Genomic DNA, 18,275 nt, shown 5'->3' with positions numbered 1-18,275 from the left:
GTTTAATTAAGCAGAATAAAGGTCGGAGAAAAGGGTGGTTCGCAGATTCAACGCGTCAGCAATATTTTATCGAAGCGTATCGCGCGTTGTATGACACGGGCACGATTTTTGACTTTATTCCCATTCCTCGAGGGAGAAAGCCTCGTGTTTGTATCATGCACCGAAGCATTCAACGCGACGTTGATTTATAGGCGAAATTCGCCGCTCACTGTGGTTCACTGTTAGCTAAAGAACGGGAATAAACAAAGTCAAGCACCGCGCCGGCAGCTTGATACAGTACTTTCGAGAGCTTTTGCCAATTCAGCAGGCTTTTGCGTCGTTGTCCGATTGTGCCCGGCAAAATAAAGCGCATTCTTTTTTCCTTCTTGCGGTCTTTCCGCTCCGCCTTCTTCTCTTTTTCCTTGGACGTTCGTTCTTTAGCCGGGCTTCTCGCCGTTCCTTTTTCCATCCCCCTTTTCCAGACCCTCGGACACGCCAGGTTGCTCCGGAGACAATGTATTATTCACCTTCGCATACAACCTTCTTGGCCGTGTACCGCGACAGCCCTTTTCTCTTCGTTAATCCAGAGATCGATCCGGCGCGCGAAAAGATGCGTCGCGGACCTTCCCTCGAGAATTCCAGCGGAAAATCTTTTCGCGCCATTCGAATCCCTTTCAGCCTTTAAGCGACCAATTTCGAACACAATCCGACTGTAACGTCGAAGACGAGAGCAGGGGATTCTTTTCAATTTCCTCGTCCGCTCGAATATTCCTCCCTGGCGTATATACCCATTTTCCATTTCCACTGCGAAGCAAATAACGAAAATTCAAGATACAGCTTCCATGGTGTATCGTGGTTATTCCAGAAGTTCATTCTGGCAATCAGTTACGTAGAAGCGTGGAGAGTACCGCCATTCGCGTAGTTTCGCAACTTCCGGATTCCAGTTCGATGTCCATGGAATAACGATTCGGAAGGCTGGTTTACGATTAGATCGCGAGAATAGAACAATCCTGTTCCACTTAATACGGTTTTTACAGCGTGACAGTAGTATAGGAACGTGTCGTGTCAGACACGAAGACGAGACCTTCTCTCACACACGTTACGTATTCTTGGAGCGCTGGTCGCGCTTATCCAAGCATTTTCGATGCAGAAACGAGTCCGTGAAAGTTTCGCGGGGAAGCTGGGCGCGAAAAGAAATTTCGGTGAAACTTCCGAGGGAACTTGCGAAGATAGAAGTTAATGGCTTAACGAGAGCCAGGGCGTTAGACGTCACTGGAAAACGGATAAAGTTGCTCGATAGGAAAGTACAAGGGTGTCGCAGCGAGATAGCGAGCAACCTCATTTTCCACTTTCCGGATATTTGCATCTAAAAGTCGCTGAAACGATGAAATCACAGATTCTGCGACTGACTCGATTTCGCCACGGAACGAGACGGGCTCCACGACTTTCTCTCTATTTTATCATCCTTTAGTGCGAACGAACGATTTTTATAAAATCCTAGCGCGATACGAAAACTGCGTATTACCAAAATTGTCTCTATGTTTGAATTTGCAGCGTGTTCCTTCACACCACCGCTCCCTTTAAAGCTCTGAGAATATTGTTATAATATAACGATATCAAAGACGTCAGGAATATTGGTTGTTTTGGTATCGAACATCGGAGTTATCCTCCTCTTTGGAATAGAAATTTCGTCGTCGTGTACGTTTGTTCGCGTCACGCTGTGGCGGTATCGTGACGAATTTCCGCGATGAACAATATCAGGAGCATGATATCCACGTAAGCTTGATAATAGTTATTGTGACAGTAGTGGACGCAATGGTAATAACGTTGGCGGAATAGTAGGGTGTGTCAGTATGTTGGTCAGTGCTTGGAATTCGATGTCCTGTATGGAATACAGACAGAGGTGTTCGCGTGAATTGTACAGAGTCTCGAACGATGCGACGCGACGTAAACGCCGGGCTAATTGCATGGTACACAATAGAAATCCGCTCTCTCTCTCTCTAACTCTCTCTTCGTTTGATTTTCACTTCCTCCCACGTTGTGCTGCATTCTGTGCAGAATCTGATAGGAAGTCGGTCATCCCGGGCTTCGAGCCTTTAAATAATATCCACGGGGCAATCAATCATTTATCGCGCTAACGAAGCAAACAGCGATGTTCGTGTTTTTCGTGTCAGACTGCAATTTTGGAAAAACCAATTGATCGAAGTTGATCGAGCGTCGAGAATGGGAGACGAGAGAGGATCGTGGCAAGTGGAGAAGCCGAAGAGTTTTTAATCTTCTACCTACTTGTAGGATTAGCGAAGGACCCCCTGTGAGATTAATAAGAAAATCTCCGGCAAAAAGTCGTTCGTTTACTTTGCAAATCAGACAAGTAGCGTGTTCTAGCCACTTGAGAGAATTAAGCGTTTAATCTAAATGTAGCTAATCTTTGGTTTTTTCTTCGAAAAAAAAAAAAAAAAAAACAGCATTTTTCGTTCGTGTCTCTATAATCGTCCAAATCTTCATTTTTCTTTTTTAACACTTTGTGTCTTGTGAAAAAATTTACGATATTCGTTTCTACGTTTGTACATGATAAAAATCGTAACATTCGTTCCGGCTGCCTTATCACGTCGTACCTTCGCGCGTTTATTCTGCTATCGCGACATCCTAGGGAGAAAGGGATCGCATACGTTGCGGGCAACGTTTCTAGGGTGCTCCTGGCCTATTTCTCCTTCGCTACTACAAGCAATGCTATCCGATCCTTTCAGCCACTCGTTGAAAGATTCACGATAAAACGTGTGACTGACGTAGCGACTTATCTAATGCGTTATTCGTCTCGTGTTTTCAACGCGGGATACATATCAGATAACGTTGTTCCCTACCTTGGTGGATTTTCTAACCAGCGAAAAAGAACAGGAAAAAAGGGGGACAAAAAGAGGAAGAAAAACTGGGAAGTCAAGTGTATCTGGTTTAATTTACAGTCAAAGCTGAAACGTTTTAAAGAGACCGAAATTACGTAGAAAAGTCATCGTTTCAGCCGACGATGAATTTCTTTTTCTCAACAAACGGTGTTCCATTCTTCCTTCACTTTATTCTCAGTTCATTCTGCCAAGTACGCGTCTCGTGCGTTTTTACGGAGAAAATAAAAATACCGTATCCCGATGAATGACAACGCGAAAGAAAATTTACCGTCTCGTACACGGATCGTTACCGTTCCAGCCATTTTCGTGGCATTATTCGTTGCCATTACCCAGTCTATTCTCGTTGAACGCGGCGAAATTCAATTTCTTCCCTTTCCTTGTGCCCGTGTTACGCGATAAACAGCTAAGTAATAACGTTCGGAAACACGAGAAGATGCAGCCATGTACACTGCTATACGGCGTCTTAAAACTTTTTTCCCCTTCCAGTTATTTCGTTTCTGCCTTCCAGAGTGGGATCACGCGACTCGTGAAAGCCGAACACAGTAGCCTCATCCCTCTTTATACTCCAGCAGCCCTGGTAATTGATAAAATTACTAATTACTCTAAGAAAAATTATTCGGAGAAACGCAAGGCGAATTATTACGTATCCATTTTCTAAGAACGCGGAATCACAGACAGGCATCCCCTCGTTAAACAAAAAACGACAAGAATAAAATGATATTTAACGATGAAATAGGAAGGAGAGAATAATTGAACTGTACGAGACAACATCGCTTGACTCGATTCTTTCAAAATCTGTCTCGCTCAACTCTGACTCTCGATTATTCCTCCGCGATTCACTTCTTCGTTTCTCAATCATATCGCAGTCATAAACGTCTCGTACGTACAGCGTACATTCTCGCTGAGCATGTTACAATGTTTCGCATAAAGTTCTCGTTGGTAAAACGTTGGAATACTTTCGCGAGCCGTTGTATGCAGACGCAGAGTGAGCTGGCGGAGCGGCTTGTTTGCGTTCGCGAAACGAACGTTTCGCAATCGACATTAATATAAAGGAAAGAAGATCGGTTGCGCTGGGAAACCACAACCGGAATAAATTAAACTGCTTCGTCCGACCGTTCAGGGCCGCGGATCGTAATTGCGCGGATATTTTTCTCAATTAAAAGCGTAATTCCGTTTGCCGGTGAAGTTTCCGAGCGGACCAGCCGGCGGGATGCGTTTACTGTAAAAATGAACACCGGTTAGCAATGTCGATCGATATCCGGCAGCCTGCCGGGATTGCGAGGCCTGCGGAAATTACCTGCGGAAATTTCATTTCACCGGGTTAGGCTCTAATACCGGTCGAGAGCTATTGCTCTGTGTATACTAAATAGTAATACCGAGATATGCTAGACGTATGCTCATACTACTACTACTACTTAACGCGTTCGTCCAACTTTTTATTCGGCAAACTTTCCATCATTGCCGATTTTTTATGCCTGCGAAAAAGGACACTCGTGATAGATCATTATGCGTTTTCGATGTTGTCGTTCGAACAAATCATGATTTCGTATTAACGCTGGCTGGAATTCCCGCTAGAAGATAATTCCAGTTTCTCTCTATTTCGAATTAACAAACTGGAGAGAGTTCGTGTACGGGGGGTTTGATCATGATGGATCGTTCCCGGTTGACCATATTTTCGTTCAGCAGCGGTTACATGATAATTAACGCCCTGATCGTCCATGACCAATGCTCTGGATTTTCCTAACACCGATGACAGATGGCTGGAAATATTCGTGAAAAGGGACGGTGAGTCTTAATTCGACGTTAAATCCTAATTTATGACGATGCGGCATATATTGCGTAGTCGTGGAATATCGCGCGAACGTGTGCGGTAGGCCATTCTTGCAACACGAGTCGGCCGCCGTGTGCAAGCTAGTCTTGAGAGTGAGTTTAAGCTGGAATGCGGGTTATCTGACTTACCTTCCTTCCCCTATTTCTAGCCAGGTTTATGATCCACTGGTTTATCATAAGCCAGCCTGGAACGGCTCTAATGAAGTCTAACGCGAGAGGCGAATAACAGGCAGTCAGCTATTTCGCAATTTACTGCCTCAGGAAACGGAAGCTTGTAATCATCGCTTGGAATCTTTACGATTCGACAGTTGTTTTATTGTTAGATTACCAATTTGACGAAGGGCCGTGTTGAGTAGACGGTGCATCTTTTCCCGGATTGCGATTTTTACAATCAGAATCGCTATCTTTCTTCTTTTCTTTTTCTTAGCATTTTACTATCTATTTTACCTATTCTAATTAGCGTATTTATCTTATGACGATTATGAGACACTAGCGGGTTTGTCTTCTATCTTTCTTCTTATTTACAAGCAACTCTAACTCGTTTTTCGACGACGATGGCTAAACGTTTAAAATTAAACGAAGAGAAACAAAGATAAAGAAACATTCCCGTTTTCGACACTTGCAAAATAGACAGGAGATTTGAACTAAGAAGAGCGGGCTATAGCTGCAGCAAATTTCTCAACGGAGTGATCACTTCCTCGAAAGAAAAGGTTGGAAGAGCAACTTCCGCCTGCTTACACGTACCGTAAGAATCTTTATAAGTCCATTAATATAAGTTTACGATACGTTTTATACATATTACACGAGCACATGCACGTTCCATCGGCCGCGTATATTGCTTTACGTGACACACTGTTCCATAAGACCCTCGGGTGCCATCGGTTTTAGTTTACGAAGCGAGCCAGCCCGTAGCTAGGATCACGGTTTTTTCCTTACCCTGTTCTCGATATAACTTCTCGGCCAACTCTCCATTGGACAGCTGTTAAACAGATCGTGTATCTTTGCATATTTAACGGTGAAATATCGATGCGATGTCGAGCAACACCGCAGAAGAAATAGAACATTTAATAAGCGATGTAATGAGTTTCGTCTGGCTTTATACGTCTCGCAACGTCGAATTGGAAAGGAGCGCGTATCAAATCTTTTGCATCGCCTCTATATGTTTGAAACAGGGCAGGCTGTGTCGTTAACAGGAATTACGCATAATTTACTCGAACAGGTTTACTCGACCGCGTACGTTTGCTACTTGTAAACTCTTTGATGCCAGTTTTGTCCAGCTGTGTTCCACTTTCTTTTGACAGACTTTTATCTCTATTTTTCCGCGTTATACCTTGCTTTTTACCTCGTTTATGCTACGAAAGAGCAACGTATGCAATAAAGAGTTTGTTGTTTATTTTCGACGATTCTTATTTTTTCATTTTGTAATTATCGGTACGAATAAGCGAGGCGAAGTAAAATATAATCATCCAAGGAAGAATTGAGAGAAGGATTGAAAGGACATTTCAGGGAAGATACTTGCACTCTGTAATACTCCAAGGAGCATCTCCAAAAGCCGCAACGTCGCATCCGCGGTATTTACAATTCCACGAGGTCTCGGCGAAGACAGGTTCTTGTTGTTCGTTCCTCGATTATAATTATGAACGTACTTACACGCGGCTGGAGAGCATTTGCATCGCGAATTATTCCGCAGAACCGGAGAATGCGAAAGCGCGACAGAGGAGTAACGCGAATCCAAACGGATGCGTAATTTGTTTTTCGTCGGTGGAAATTAGAATTTCATTACGGCTTGGTCACAGCTGTAGCCATTTTGTAGATACACGTGCACGTATCGCGTGGAAACTTTTTGTAATCAAATTTTGGGACGTCCTCACCTTCGCGTAATCCGCGACTGACATAAAAATCACGTAATTTACGTCCTTTTTCCGAGCCAACTCCACCACCAAGCAACTTCCATTTACTTGTACGATTTTTTATACTCTCCCCATGTGCCCTTGCGTCTGTTGCATCCCTTCTTTTCGAGATTTCAATTTAAGATTAATTTATGATTAATTTAATTATGCAATAACACGGTAACGAGACTCAAGTTTTGAAGAAACTTATAAATTGATCTGTACAATTGTTTCGCTGAAATGTAGCCTCTGTAGGCTCACGATGCAGGAGGCGGATTCACACTGCTTTCGTATTTTTTAAACTATGTTTATATGATCGTCATGCGTGTATATATATATACATAATTTGGCTATGGCCTATTAATAAATGATATGATAATATTAATGGAAAGTTAGCTTAAGAAAAATCTCGTTATATCTCATCAATCTCCTAAGTATCGAAGTAACCAACACGATAACGCAACAGTTTAATGCATGTCTCGTCTTTTTCTCAGATAAATGTTCCTGTACTTTTTGCAAGGGATTATCCGTATGCCGTGTCTGGCTTGTAAACGTTCGAAATAATTTTGCGTGGCAGAATGAAGAGAGAGAGAGAGAGAGAGAGAGAAGGCAAAGTATTTGGCGAGTAGACAATGAAAGCCCACAAAATCTCCTCGGAGTAGCGATCCCTTCTGCCGGATAATATCATCGTGTCGAGCTTCACATTGTGGAGAGACTCTTGCCGACGTTCGCCGAAGACTTTCTTGCTAGTTAGGAGATACTTACTGTGAGTTAAAGCTCATCACAGTCTCAGAGACATCGCCTATTATCCGATCTCAAATTTACTTCGCCATTTTTCCACCACTTATACTCCTCGGATCAATTTTGCATTCTCTCTTGGTTTCTCAAAGCACATTCTAAATTTCCTATTTTCAGATAATCTTACTTATGCAAATTTATGATTTTATTAACGTAACCGGAGGGACGGTTCATCCATCAAAAAATAACGTCACCGGACTATGGATTTTTATGCAAATTCATACTCTCATAGACACAAAGAGAGGAATTTGAGTCTGAAGAGAGAGAAAGAGGGAGAGTCGCTTAATTCTCCGGATACCGGAAGCCTACTTTAGAAATATTATTATGGCTATACTATAGTATCATTAAAATTTTTCAGAAATGCGTTATTTCGGAATCGTAGAAACGTTTTAGACAGTTAGAGAATTTTGCACAGGCCTATGGGGATTGAAGCTCGACACCATTGGCCGATTCCTATGTTTACCTCGCCACGAAGTCTCCTTAATCGTTGTTTCTACCACTGAAAGAAGTTATTTTTATAGAAAGCGGCTTCCGTTATTGCGATGCTTTCCTCCATTTCGTTTCATCGACTTTTTTCAAGGATTGTAGCGTTGTTTCTTTGGAAAGTGTTCTTTTTTTTTTTGTTTTATACATATCGGGGGATTTGCAGAAAGCAATCTCCTGATTTTTCGAAGGTTGTCGAGCACATTCTCTCTTTCAGCCGGTTGTTTCGTGTAACTCTATCTCCGGTGATTGATGGTCCCGTCAACCCGTGATCTATCGCGTTAATCACGAGATACCCCGTTACGGTTTCATTCTTTTTTTTTCCTAACAGTCATTAAACGGATCGCCGGCACTATATCGAAGGATCTCGTCGGTGTCTTAATCTTCTCGCTGCCGTTTTGATTTATCGTTTCTCTTTATCTACCATCGTCCTTCTAACAAACGAATGATCGAATTACTTTTTTCTCTTTCGATCAAACACATTATTTAGCCACCAAAGTGGATAGCTGTAATACTTCTAAAATCATTACGAACTAACAACAATAATATGCTGTTCTTACAATTACCGTAAACTCGAATCCAAACTTCTACCATTTTCAAAGCTTACATTTATACCGCGAGTTCTTCTTTATTTGTAGATAGAATTTCCGAGTCGTCGAATTCTAGGATTAATATGATAAAAATTGTATCTTATTACTCGACCAATGGGAAGATAAGAAAATCTATAAAAGTCACATCGCCCAAGTTAGAAGCTCGATTACCTCTAACTTGTTCGATGTGTAATTATACACTGGATTACTTGCATGCGCAATTATATTATTTCTTCTACGAGACTCTTGCAAACCAATTTCTACTATATTAATCAATGTCAGCCAGATCTTTTTCCAGTTTCAATAATACCCGTTTCTTTCTATTTCTATCCTTTCGACTTCATCATACGCATACGGGTCGTACAATGACTTATACCGTCGGGGTCTTCGTCAAAGAAAACGTGGGAGCAACGGCCAAACCGTAAAGGTACGATATTTCTGTCGATAATTGTCAGGAGCGCGGCCCGTGCATGTGCTCTCTATTTCGTGTTCGTTTGATGAAACGGGCTAAGGTACATCAGCCATTCGTTTCGTTCGAGATTACGTCCTTGGACATTTTCTAGGACACTGCAGCAGCCCGCTTTCCCGCGCCAATGATCTTCACGCGGCGAGGAGCTTTCTCTCCCCTCGTTACGATCCGCGGCTATCTTGATCGTCATCCTTATCTCTGCGGAGATCTGCCACGATTCGATCGACAAACACTGCTCGAGACAATGAGAATACTTAAAAGAGGAGATATAGTGACGCTCGCGACAATTTTTTGAAATAAATCCATAGCATCGATCAACGATGATGGGACGGAAGCTGCCGGAACGAGTCGTAACAGTTCCCTTTCACAGGCAGACGATTCTTCTATTAATTTTAATTTAATTTTAATTTAGAAACCACGTCTTCGTTAATTCCTCAAATTCAACGCACATGCACGGGATTAATATCGAATTCTCAAGAAAGAAACGGCTCGTTTCCCATCGGGAAAGGTTAACTTCTAAGGATTATTTTAAGGATTAAGCCAATAACCTTGACGATTTATAAACTTCGCCGTCGAGATTTATCTACGTTTCGTAATTTTAATCAACAGAAATAAACAATATCGAATGTTTTGAGTGATCGCGATTCGATGGCCACGGATTGTAGTTAATTGGCGTGATCAACGCAGCGGTAGACAACGATAATGCTCAACGATAGCCAGGCCCGTGATCAGCTCGTGCGAAGAATCCTTCAGCTAAATCTAGAGAGGCTATAAAGTGGTTTTTCCTGTGGGGCGGATTATGCAGAGGGGTCGGTTTCGATCGGGCTTCGATCGGCCGCCGGGTCGACAGCCACTCGGTAAAAGCAAAGAGGGAGAGAGAGAGAGAGGGAGAGAGGAAGCGCGAAGAGTGTTCGTGACACGCCCTCGAGGTAATAATTTGCGCGGTCGCTGGCGTAAATTTACATGGATGCGATCGCGTTCCTAGAATACGAATTTCGGTGGATCACGATCCTATGAACGATCCTCTATTCCTATATATTCCCCTTTAGATTTAGATTCCTTTCTGTCGTAGTAAAAAGTGTAATTTAATCTTTAATTCAAAGAATCATCGTATGAAATTGTAACATATCGAAGTAGCGCAACATTGATCACGTTGAATCGCGTGAATGCGTCTTTCCATGAAATATTTCCTAAACGCGCGCAGAAAAAGAAGAAGACGAAGATGTAAGTACGCGGCGTAAGCACGAAGTTTCTCGCCGGAATTTTTATTCTCGCTGGGGAGCTTGTCGTAGCTGAATTTTCTCTCTCACGATCCGTAGGTTCGAGCGTTAATTTTATAATCCGCTGTCCCGCTTCACATTGGAAGACGCGAGGACTTCTTTCGCCTCTGCGGCAACCGCTTGTCGTCGCGGCGTTTTCTTTTTCACCGGTGAAGAACCGCGATGAAAATTTAAAGAGTCTCGGAGAAGGAAGATCCGTTAGCCCCTTAACCAGTGGCCAGAGACGCCGTGTTACTATGTTAAAAAGTCAATTACTCCCTAAGGCGATTACAAGGTTTATTTAATAAAGGAACAATTACAGATGAAAGAGAAGCAGGAACTTGGAAGCCAGTGCGACGAGATACCAGGTCGTCTTTCATTTTCCACCTTCAGTCTGTAGGACAGAAACGTATTCGAAAATCTGAATATCCGAACATTTGAATATGCACAAATTTAAATGCGAAATTGTCGAAACGTACAGGTAGGAATTTCATAACGTTTGCGATTAAAATAGAATTTTCTCTCTCGTAATGACGATAATCGATCGTGTGACAGGGAAAACAAAATTACTCGGACTAAAAGGATATAATTGGAAACTATTACATCGTTCGTTTTATTTCGTGCGTTTAGTTAGCGCCGATGTACAATATTTTTCAAATGGTATTTGATGAAAAATCGCCAAAGCGGCGAAACATAAATCTAGAAAATAACGGATGATTCGTTGCACCCGATAAACATTTTACGCTTTAAAATTCTCTGAAACTAACATCGATATAATTTCTCATTTTGTAAAATTGTTACTAAACATATTGTAAAATTATCGCTAAAGTTAGACGGCAAAGCGCTACGTTATTTATGGAATGATCTGTGACATGAAGCGAGTTTTACGATTGTTTCGACTGTTGTTACGCGATGTACGCGTTTTGACGATTTTACGATCAATCGATGACCATTGACACGCGACTAGGAACGCGATTACGTTTTTTCCCTGCACCATTGTTACGAATCGAGAGTCGACGTCCCGAGAATTCAACGACTTTATTACTTTTTTTCTGGACTCAGTGTACGCTTTTATGACGCGAATTTTCCTTTCTTGGTAAATTTCTGTTGGTTTTCTGTAAACGCGTATAGCAACAAAATATGGCAAATTAATTGTACTACACACACAGTGCGCGCCATTTTACGATGCTTTTTCCCGATATTTCGTTAAACGGAATAATTATTAACGCTTGAAATGAAAAATCGTTTATGCTTTTTTCCACGCGGAGCTTATTGATTGCGGACGTGTTTTATCTCTCATGTAAAACAGAAAATTGCGTTTACGTGTTAACGCCTCGTTTTCATGCGTGCATAAAGGATGGCAAAGTATTGCTTTTTATACAAGTTAATCGAACACTTGCTCTTTATTGGATAGAACAAGCGTAAAGCGTCGATTTCACAATCTCCAGCTTGAAGTTCGATCATTTATCTGCGATAGCGAAGGAAGGAGCGATTAATTTCGCCGTTTTAAGTAGTTTTCCGCTCTTAGTTACGGATTATTCGGGAAATTGTTCATTCAACAATTTCTGAAACGTTTGAATTACGTTCGATCGACAGAAATTTATTCCCAAATATTAGGAGGCTTGCGGTTAGTAACTCGAGCTCTGCGGCAATGTAGTTTAATTTCCAGTGGAAATGGACACAAACGGACATCAAAGTTGTCATGGGTTAGAGTGGCAAATTGCTATTTCCAAGCAAACTTCTCCCTTAGACATTAGAGACAGGCAAATATGTATCTGCACAGCAGTTAAAATCACAATGTTAGAGATACTGTTTTTCAAGTTTACCTCATAATTTATTGCTATTTGTGTCATTTTCTTGCTATCGTAGGTTTATTTATCAATGGAACCTTGTGGAAGTAAGTCATTTGTCTCTTGAAAATTGGATGATCACGTGTACGTATATAAGAAACGTACGAAATAGACAAAAGAGCTGGAGTCGATCACTTATACGATTCCCATCGTGATTAAACACCGTTGATCTAACACAAAACACGATCTTTTCGTACTAACAACGACGCGTTTCGATAAGGTTCGCTGCTTACAAAAATCCCTATGAAACTAGGAATTAGCTTCGTTGATTCTTCGAAATTGGAGCTCGACGTAGCGAGTAGTAGAGGTCGATAATAGTCAGACAACTTTTAATTAACTCTTATCCTTTGTCGCGTAGTCCTTCGATGCTCGATCGTCGGAAGCGCAGTTCCAAACAACGTGAAACACACAGCGAACTAGCGGTGTTGACGAACGAAGATGAAACGATAGCAGTAGAGACGAGAAAAAGAGCGACGGGCATGTGGAGACAGTCTGGCGTGAGTTTAAACGACGAACTCGATCCGCGGGGAAAACTCGATTTCCATTTCCTGGCAGAGCCCTTCTTGCAATAAAAGTCTCGCTACCACGTTGAGCGTCTCTTGATGCTCTATATGTCCTTGTAACTCACTACCTGTCCACAGTAACCCGTCGCAAGATCTTTTTCGTGAGAGAATTGTGTGCCGGTACTTACCGTCTGCCTGCGGCAGAATCTGTGCGATTCTTCCGCGGGACAATGGAAGATGGCCAGAAACTGTCCTCGAGGTTATCGAGATCGGTCGTCAAAGTATTTCAAGCCGATTGTCAGATCATTTTTATGGAGCAAATGTGTAACTTGACAGCGAACTGTCAGATAGAAGACCTCGTGACTTTCCAATCGTTCTATCGGTTTGATCACCTGCCTACCTTTCGAGTTTTTTTGCCGATAACGACGTACTGTAGGTAATTTTGCGGATGACGAGCGAATAGATCCGAAGTAAGAACTGGAACGTCGGCTGGAAATTCGGTTGCACGTGACAAGAATACGCGTTGTGCGTGCAAAATCTTAAAGAACGCGGTTTGCTCGAAATATAGGAAATACACTGTCGAGTTGCGATGATAAATAATTAACAGCCATGAAACGGAATAATCGCTGTATCCAGCTGATACGTTCTGACACATATTAATACGATATCCAAAGTACCGTTTTTAGTCCACTTAATAATTTTTTGCAAGAATTCTCCATCTGTGAAAGAAAATTCGTTCCGTATCCTTGGAATCGTATGGCACGGCCTTCGTCAGATTTAATTCACTCATAAACAAGGCCACCATCTGCGATTTTTAATTTACAAAGCGGAGAAACTCGTGTCGCGGGGATACCAAAAATATTTCAGCACGTGCCTCGTACTCGACCGAGTATAAGTGGATCTCGCTTGGCTGTCGACAAGCATAACTTACGCGTGCCAGATGCAGCAATACCGCAGGAAACCGCCCTATCCCATTTCCACCCTTTTTCCCGCCAGAGGAGCGTCCATTCTTTCGAGTGTAGCTCGATATCGCACAACTTACCAGTTGGTGGGACGAACGCGAACAACACCTTCCACAATAACGTCAAGCCGTGCATCAGATAATCCAAGGAGGACGGTGAGATTGGTTCACCAGCACCTTCGCCCTCGTCCTCGTCGCCGCCGCTCACCGTCAACGCCTCCGTGAACTGTTCCTTCCACGAGCTCGTTCCTGAGGATACGTATTTAGCGATTATTACGAGTAAATTCATTTTGTCGAGTACCTATGGTGATCGAGTGATGATCTGGAAAATGAGAAATGTGGATAGTTGCGAGGAAGACTTGGGATTAGGTCAGACTCTGATCTGTTTGCACGTATCGTAATTCAACGCTATCGAGTTACGGTATTTTGTAAAAAATATCCCAGTAACACGAAGAACGCGAATACCATAGAGGAAGATCTGTAGAGTTCTAGAAATTTGTTCGGTGTTTTCCCTTCTTTGCAGATCCTAACGAAAATTTATTAACAACGCGTTGTAATCCGGCATTGCTGTTGAGTTATGGTATTTTTATTTTTTTTTTTTTTTTTACGGGGCTTTGCAAGATGAAAAACGTAAACAGGGTAAGATAAATTTGAATTTGTGGAATTTGCTGGCAATGTGTCTTAACCTTTCTGGAAATTCAACAAGAATGTATCATAGGGTCGCGGCATCTCCATGGTGAAATAAATAGATTTCATGGTGCGTAGGGTGTGCTTTCTACTTCTGCGGATTCCCTCGCCTGTCCTCGGATCCTGCAATTACGTCAAACCACCCTATTCGTAACGCGTAACATTCCTACACCGTTGCGATCCAACATCCGTAAATTATTTCCCAGGAATTCCCTTTCTAATTCTCGAATTCTTTCTTATTCGTCCAGGGTCGCATCGAACCGCCGCTCCAAGAAAAGAATTTGGCGCCCGTCGATGAACTTTCCAAGCTTTTTCCTTCGTCTCGAATTCAAAGTTCCCATCGGAAAACTTTTTATTTCGCCGAGCGATAAATCAACGCATACACCGGCGGCGCGCACTTCGTGGAGGAATTGCAGCGTAAAGAACAAAACGCGAAACCGATGTTTCGGACGTGGATTCTTCCATTTGGACTTTTCTCCTTTCCCCTGTATAATTTACGTGTTTGCCCGTTTGTCCATTCCAGGTAATTGGCGAGCGTTGGTTATCGCAATTTATTACAACGCCATAAATCAGCATCTAGCGAGGTGCTTTCCGCCAAAGAACGTTGCTGCGAGGACGTGTATCGCGTCCGATCGATTTTCCCCGCCGATAATTCCCACTTAGTCTTACAAAGGCTGGCGGCACACGCTACCTGGTTCGAACGGAATTTTTCTTGTCGAAGGTTGTTTAAAGGCTAACGCGTCCCGCCTCGATCAATTATTCTCGGTATCAGCCTCGGGGCTGAAACGACCAGCCTGCAACCTCCAAGAAGTTATCTATCCAGGCGAGCGATTACAAAATAGGGATTAGCTACACTGGCTCGCGAAATTATGCGAACGGTTATCGTACAAGATTTGTACGTCCATATAGTATGTGTCGTGTAAAACATTCCAAAACTGCATTGGAATTTCAACGAGATACGACTGTCATTTAGTTGTATTGGTAAAACTTGGAGTGAATCTGAGAATATATATAGAAGATATACAAGGTGTGGTCGAATAACATGTACAAAGAGGCTCGGGGCGATTGCTTATGAAAAAATAAGAAATGTAGAGTATAAAATTCTTTTATTTAAGGTTTAGTTTTCGAGAAAATCGAGTTTGAAGATTTGTCAAGTACGCTTGAACATCATTGAAATAAGTTTGAAAATCTATCATACGCATACAAGTACCAGATCGATTCTTAACTAGACACGTTCAAGTTCTATTTTCTCGAAAATGAAGCCTTGAACGGACAATTTTATTTCATATTTTTGACTTACTTCCGCTTCTATTAGGTTGCCCGAAAAGTGTCTTTCTTTTACAAACGCGTCTTCTACAACGATGCAGCTTTATACAAACATGAAACCTAATCTGTAAAACGTTGCGATCTTTATGGATCATACGTAATTCGATAAAATAATATAAAACGGAAAATGTTGTGCGTCCATTATTTTCTTATAAAACGGAAGAAACTTTTCGGATGACCTAACACAATAACATGCTATTGACGCTTGATAAATTTTTAAACTCGATTTTGCTCGTAATCCGAGCCTCAAATGAAGAAATTTTATTGCATATTTTGTTCTTATTCTTTTTTAAATCTTACGTATTATTCGGCCACACCCTGTATATACAAGTTCCATACAGATTTGTATAGAATGTAAATGTATGTTTCGTGAAAGATTAATATTGGCACGAATAACCACCTGAAGTACAGGTATATGATAATACTTGTTCGCAAATTTTCCAATGCCTCCGCGAGTCTGTGTTGTCTTGAGGAAATTTCAAACAAAATTATACAACTCTCGTACGTTTCTCCATATTTACGTTTTCACTTTGCCCGATATGCAGCTAAACGTTCGAAACAGCCGCACGTTTATTCCCAAAGGATACGCTGGCGTCTAGCACAGCTCCGGAACGTCTAACGAAACTTTCACAATTTTACGACCGATCTACGCCAGCGTGGTCGTAAAAGTTTCATTAATCCGTCGTCGTTTCTTGCTGTTATTGCGATTTCGCGAAACGGTTACGCGTTTCTTCGCACAATTTGCTTATTTATTTATCTATTCACGGGACACGCCTCGCGAGACGTTGCGTTATACGCTCCGTGAATAGATCAATAAGATGTTGTTGGCGTGCAATTCCAAATTTCTCATTTATATTCAAAATGCGATGAAACAAGTGTCCGATATCACGATCGTGTCAGCTTGAAATCTTCGTGGAACGAGCGCGATCGCAAAATGGAAAAACGAATGGAAAGATGGAGAGATAAGAAAGAATGTAAAAAGAAGAATAGAAAAGAACAAGAATTAAGTAACGTCGAATTAGACAGGAGAAACGAGGCAAGAAAACGACTCCTTAGCCAATGTTAGAAGCGTTAAAGGTTGGCGATCGGAAGGACAGGTCTCGCAGGATTCGTTGGTAGCGAATATGGTCGACGTTTCTTGCTGGAACGCGAGCGCGCGTCAATTTTCTCTCCCTCCCTCCCTGGAAAGAATTAATGATTCGTTCCGCGTGAAATATTCATCCTTCCGAAAGGTGGGGCTGCTCGAAGAGAATCCCTCGCTTGGTTGTCGTTGCCATACCCCGCGTTGGATTAAACCAATCACCAACCTGGCTAAACAATTTCGTTCCCCTCGTACGATACACGCTTTAAGGACGCTTTATTTTCTAGGCGGAAGGAAACAACGAGACCGGAACAAATACGTGATCGTCAAAAGACTCACGTTCACAGTAATTCCAGCGAGCAGATTAATATCTCCGAATCAATGTACCTCTGGTTTCTTCAACGTTTTAATGCCGATTGCTTCGAGCAATTACGATACAAATCTGCCGATTTAACCAACTTGATCGGGGAAAAAGGAACAGAGCAGCTCAATGATCGTCGAGTAGAAAACGAGTGGGATCGAACGCGTTTAGATAACAGACTGACGCTTCGTATTTTCGAGCTAAAATTAACCTCGCCGAGGGCAGTCGAGGGTGCGCGCACAAAGGGTGCGAATTCTTCGGGACAGACCTTTCATCTTTCTCTCTCTCTGCCTTTCATCTTTTTCTTCTCCGTTCGGTCGAATAAAAATTGCTGGCCTAAATGGCCATTTAAGAAATTCGCAGAAAGAACAGCGAACGACGACCAATTTATGGAGCCCCTTCCGAAGCATGTCCATGGCAGTGACAGTGAATTAATTAATTTTCAAGGAAATTGCCAACTAATTATTTTTATCGACATGTATATGGTTTTGCCAGAGAAAGAGAGGAGGCGAAAATTTGGCCAAGAAGTCGGATTTGATTCGTCCGTTGTATATTTGATATATTTACGATAATTTACAAGCGTCCGGACTGTAATGTACGTAGAAAGGAAATCAAATTTATTCAACTGGAAAATAGATTTTGTTCGTTTCGCGAAACACGATGTTTGTCAAGGTTTTTGCTGCCGGGTAATTCAATTGTTTATGAAAATCGCGTGCGCATTCCAACGTAGCGGAAACGTGGCGTTTTATCGACAGCTGCTAGCAAATGACGAACACATGCCTCAACTTTTTCCACGTATTTCCCACCTACGTTTCGCGTTCCAGCATTTTTGTTTTCTCTCTGTTACGTTAATCTGAATTTCGATAGAGGTGCGGAATAGCTGCAGTTTGTTGGAAAAGTTTAACTGAAACGCGATGAAATAATTCTTCGGTTTGCGTTCTACGTTTGTCGGATGAATAACGACACATTCGGCAAACTGGCGGAATCGCGGTAACACGATTTCCAGAGAAGCTTCATTGAGCGAGCAATCCTTCGAGCTGCTGGTTGAGATCGCAGTGAAACAGATTCCAGCGGGTAAACGCCTTCGCGCACTGCCAACATTTACATTTAAAGCAGCAACGCAGTGGAAGTTGTCGTCGCGTGGTCGCTGTGCACCCGCGTGCATCTTCGATCCGAATTGTCAGGAGCAAAGTTCGTTTATTTCCTCTGATCCTCTTTACTGGATGATTTCACTAGCGAAATTGTAAATTTGTCAAATTCTGTCCCATTGAAAATTTACAAACAGTTTCGATCTAATTTACCAGAAATT

The 18,275-nt window shown here is 42.2% G+C and overlaps 1 protein-coding gene across 3 annotated transcripts in view; it reads right to left on the bottom strand.

Moving 5' to 3' along the window:
* Calx (sodium/calcium exchanger 3) overlaps nucleotides 1-18,275 on the bottom strand; it is a 121,476-nt gene that overhangs the window by 31,773 nt on the left and 71,428 nt on the right. For all 3 annotated transcript variants that reach the window (XR_011801104.1, XR_011801103.1, XM_072013217.1), the window contains exon 5: nucleotides 13,593-13,760. Coding sequence is in view for 1 of the 3 variants with exons in the window: in XM_072013217.1 (XP_071869318.1) it covers nucleotides 13,593-13,760 (168 nt within the window). In the remaining 2 variants the exon portion in view is untranslated. The remainder of the gene's footprint in view (nucleotides 1-13,592; nucleotides 13,761-18,275) is intronic.

Source organism: Bombus fervidus, chromosome 11 (genome assembly GCF_041682495.2).
Source record: "Bombus fervidus isolate BK054 chromosome 11, iyBomFerv1, whole genome shotgun sequence".
NCBI classification, from domain to species: Eukaryota; Metazoa; Arthropoda; class Insecta; order Hymenoptera; family Apidae; genus Bombus; species Bombus fervidus.
The sequence above is the reverse complement of the archived record's forward strand: the minus strand, read 5'-3'. Positions and strand labels throughout refer to the sequence as shown.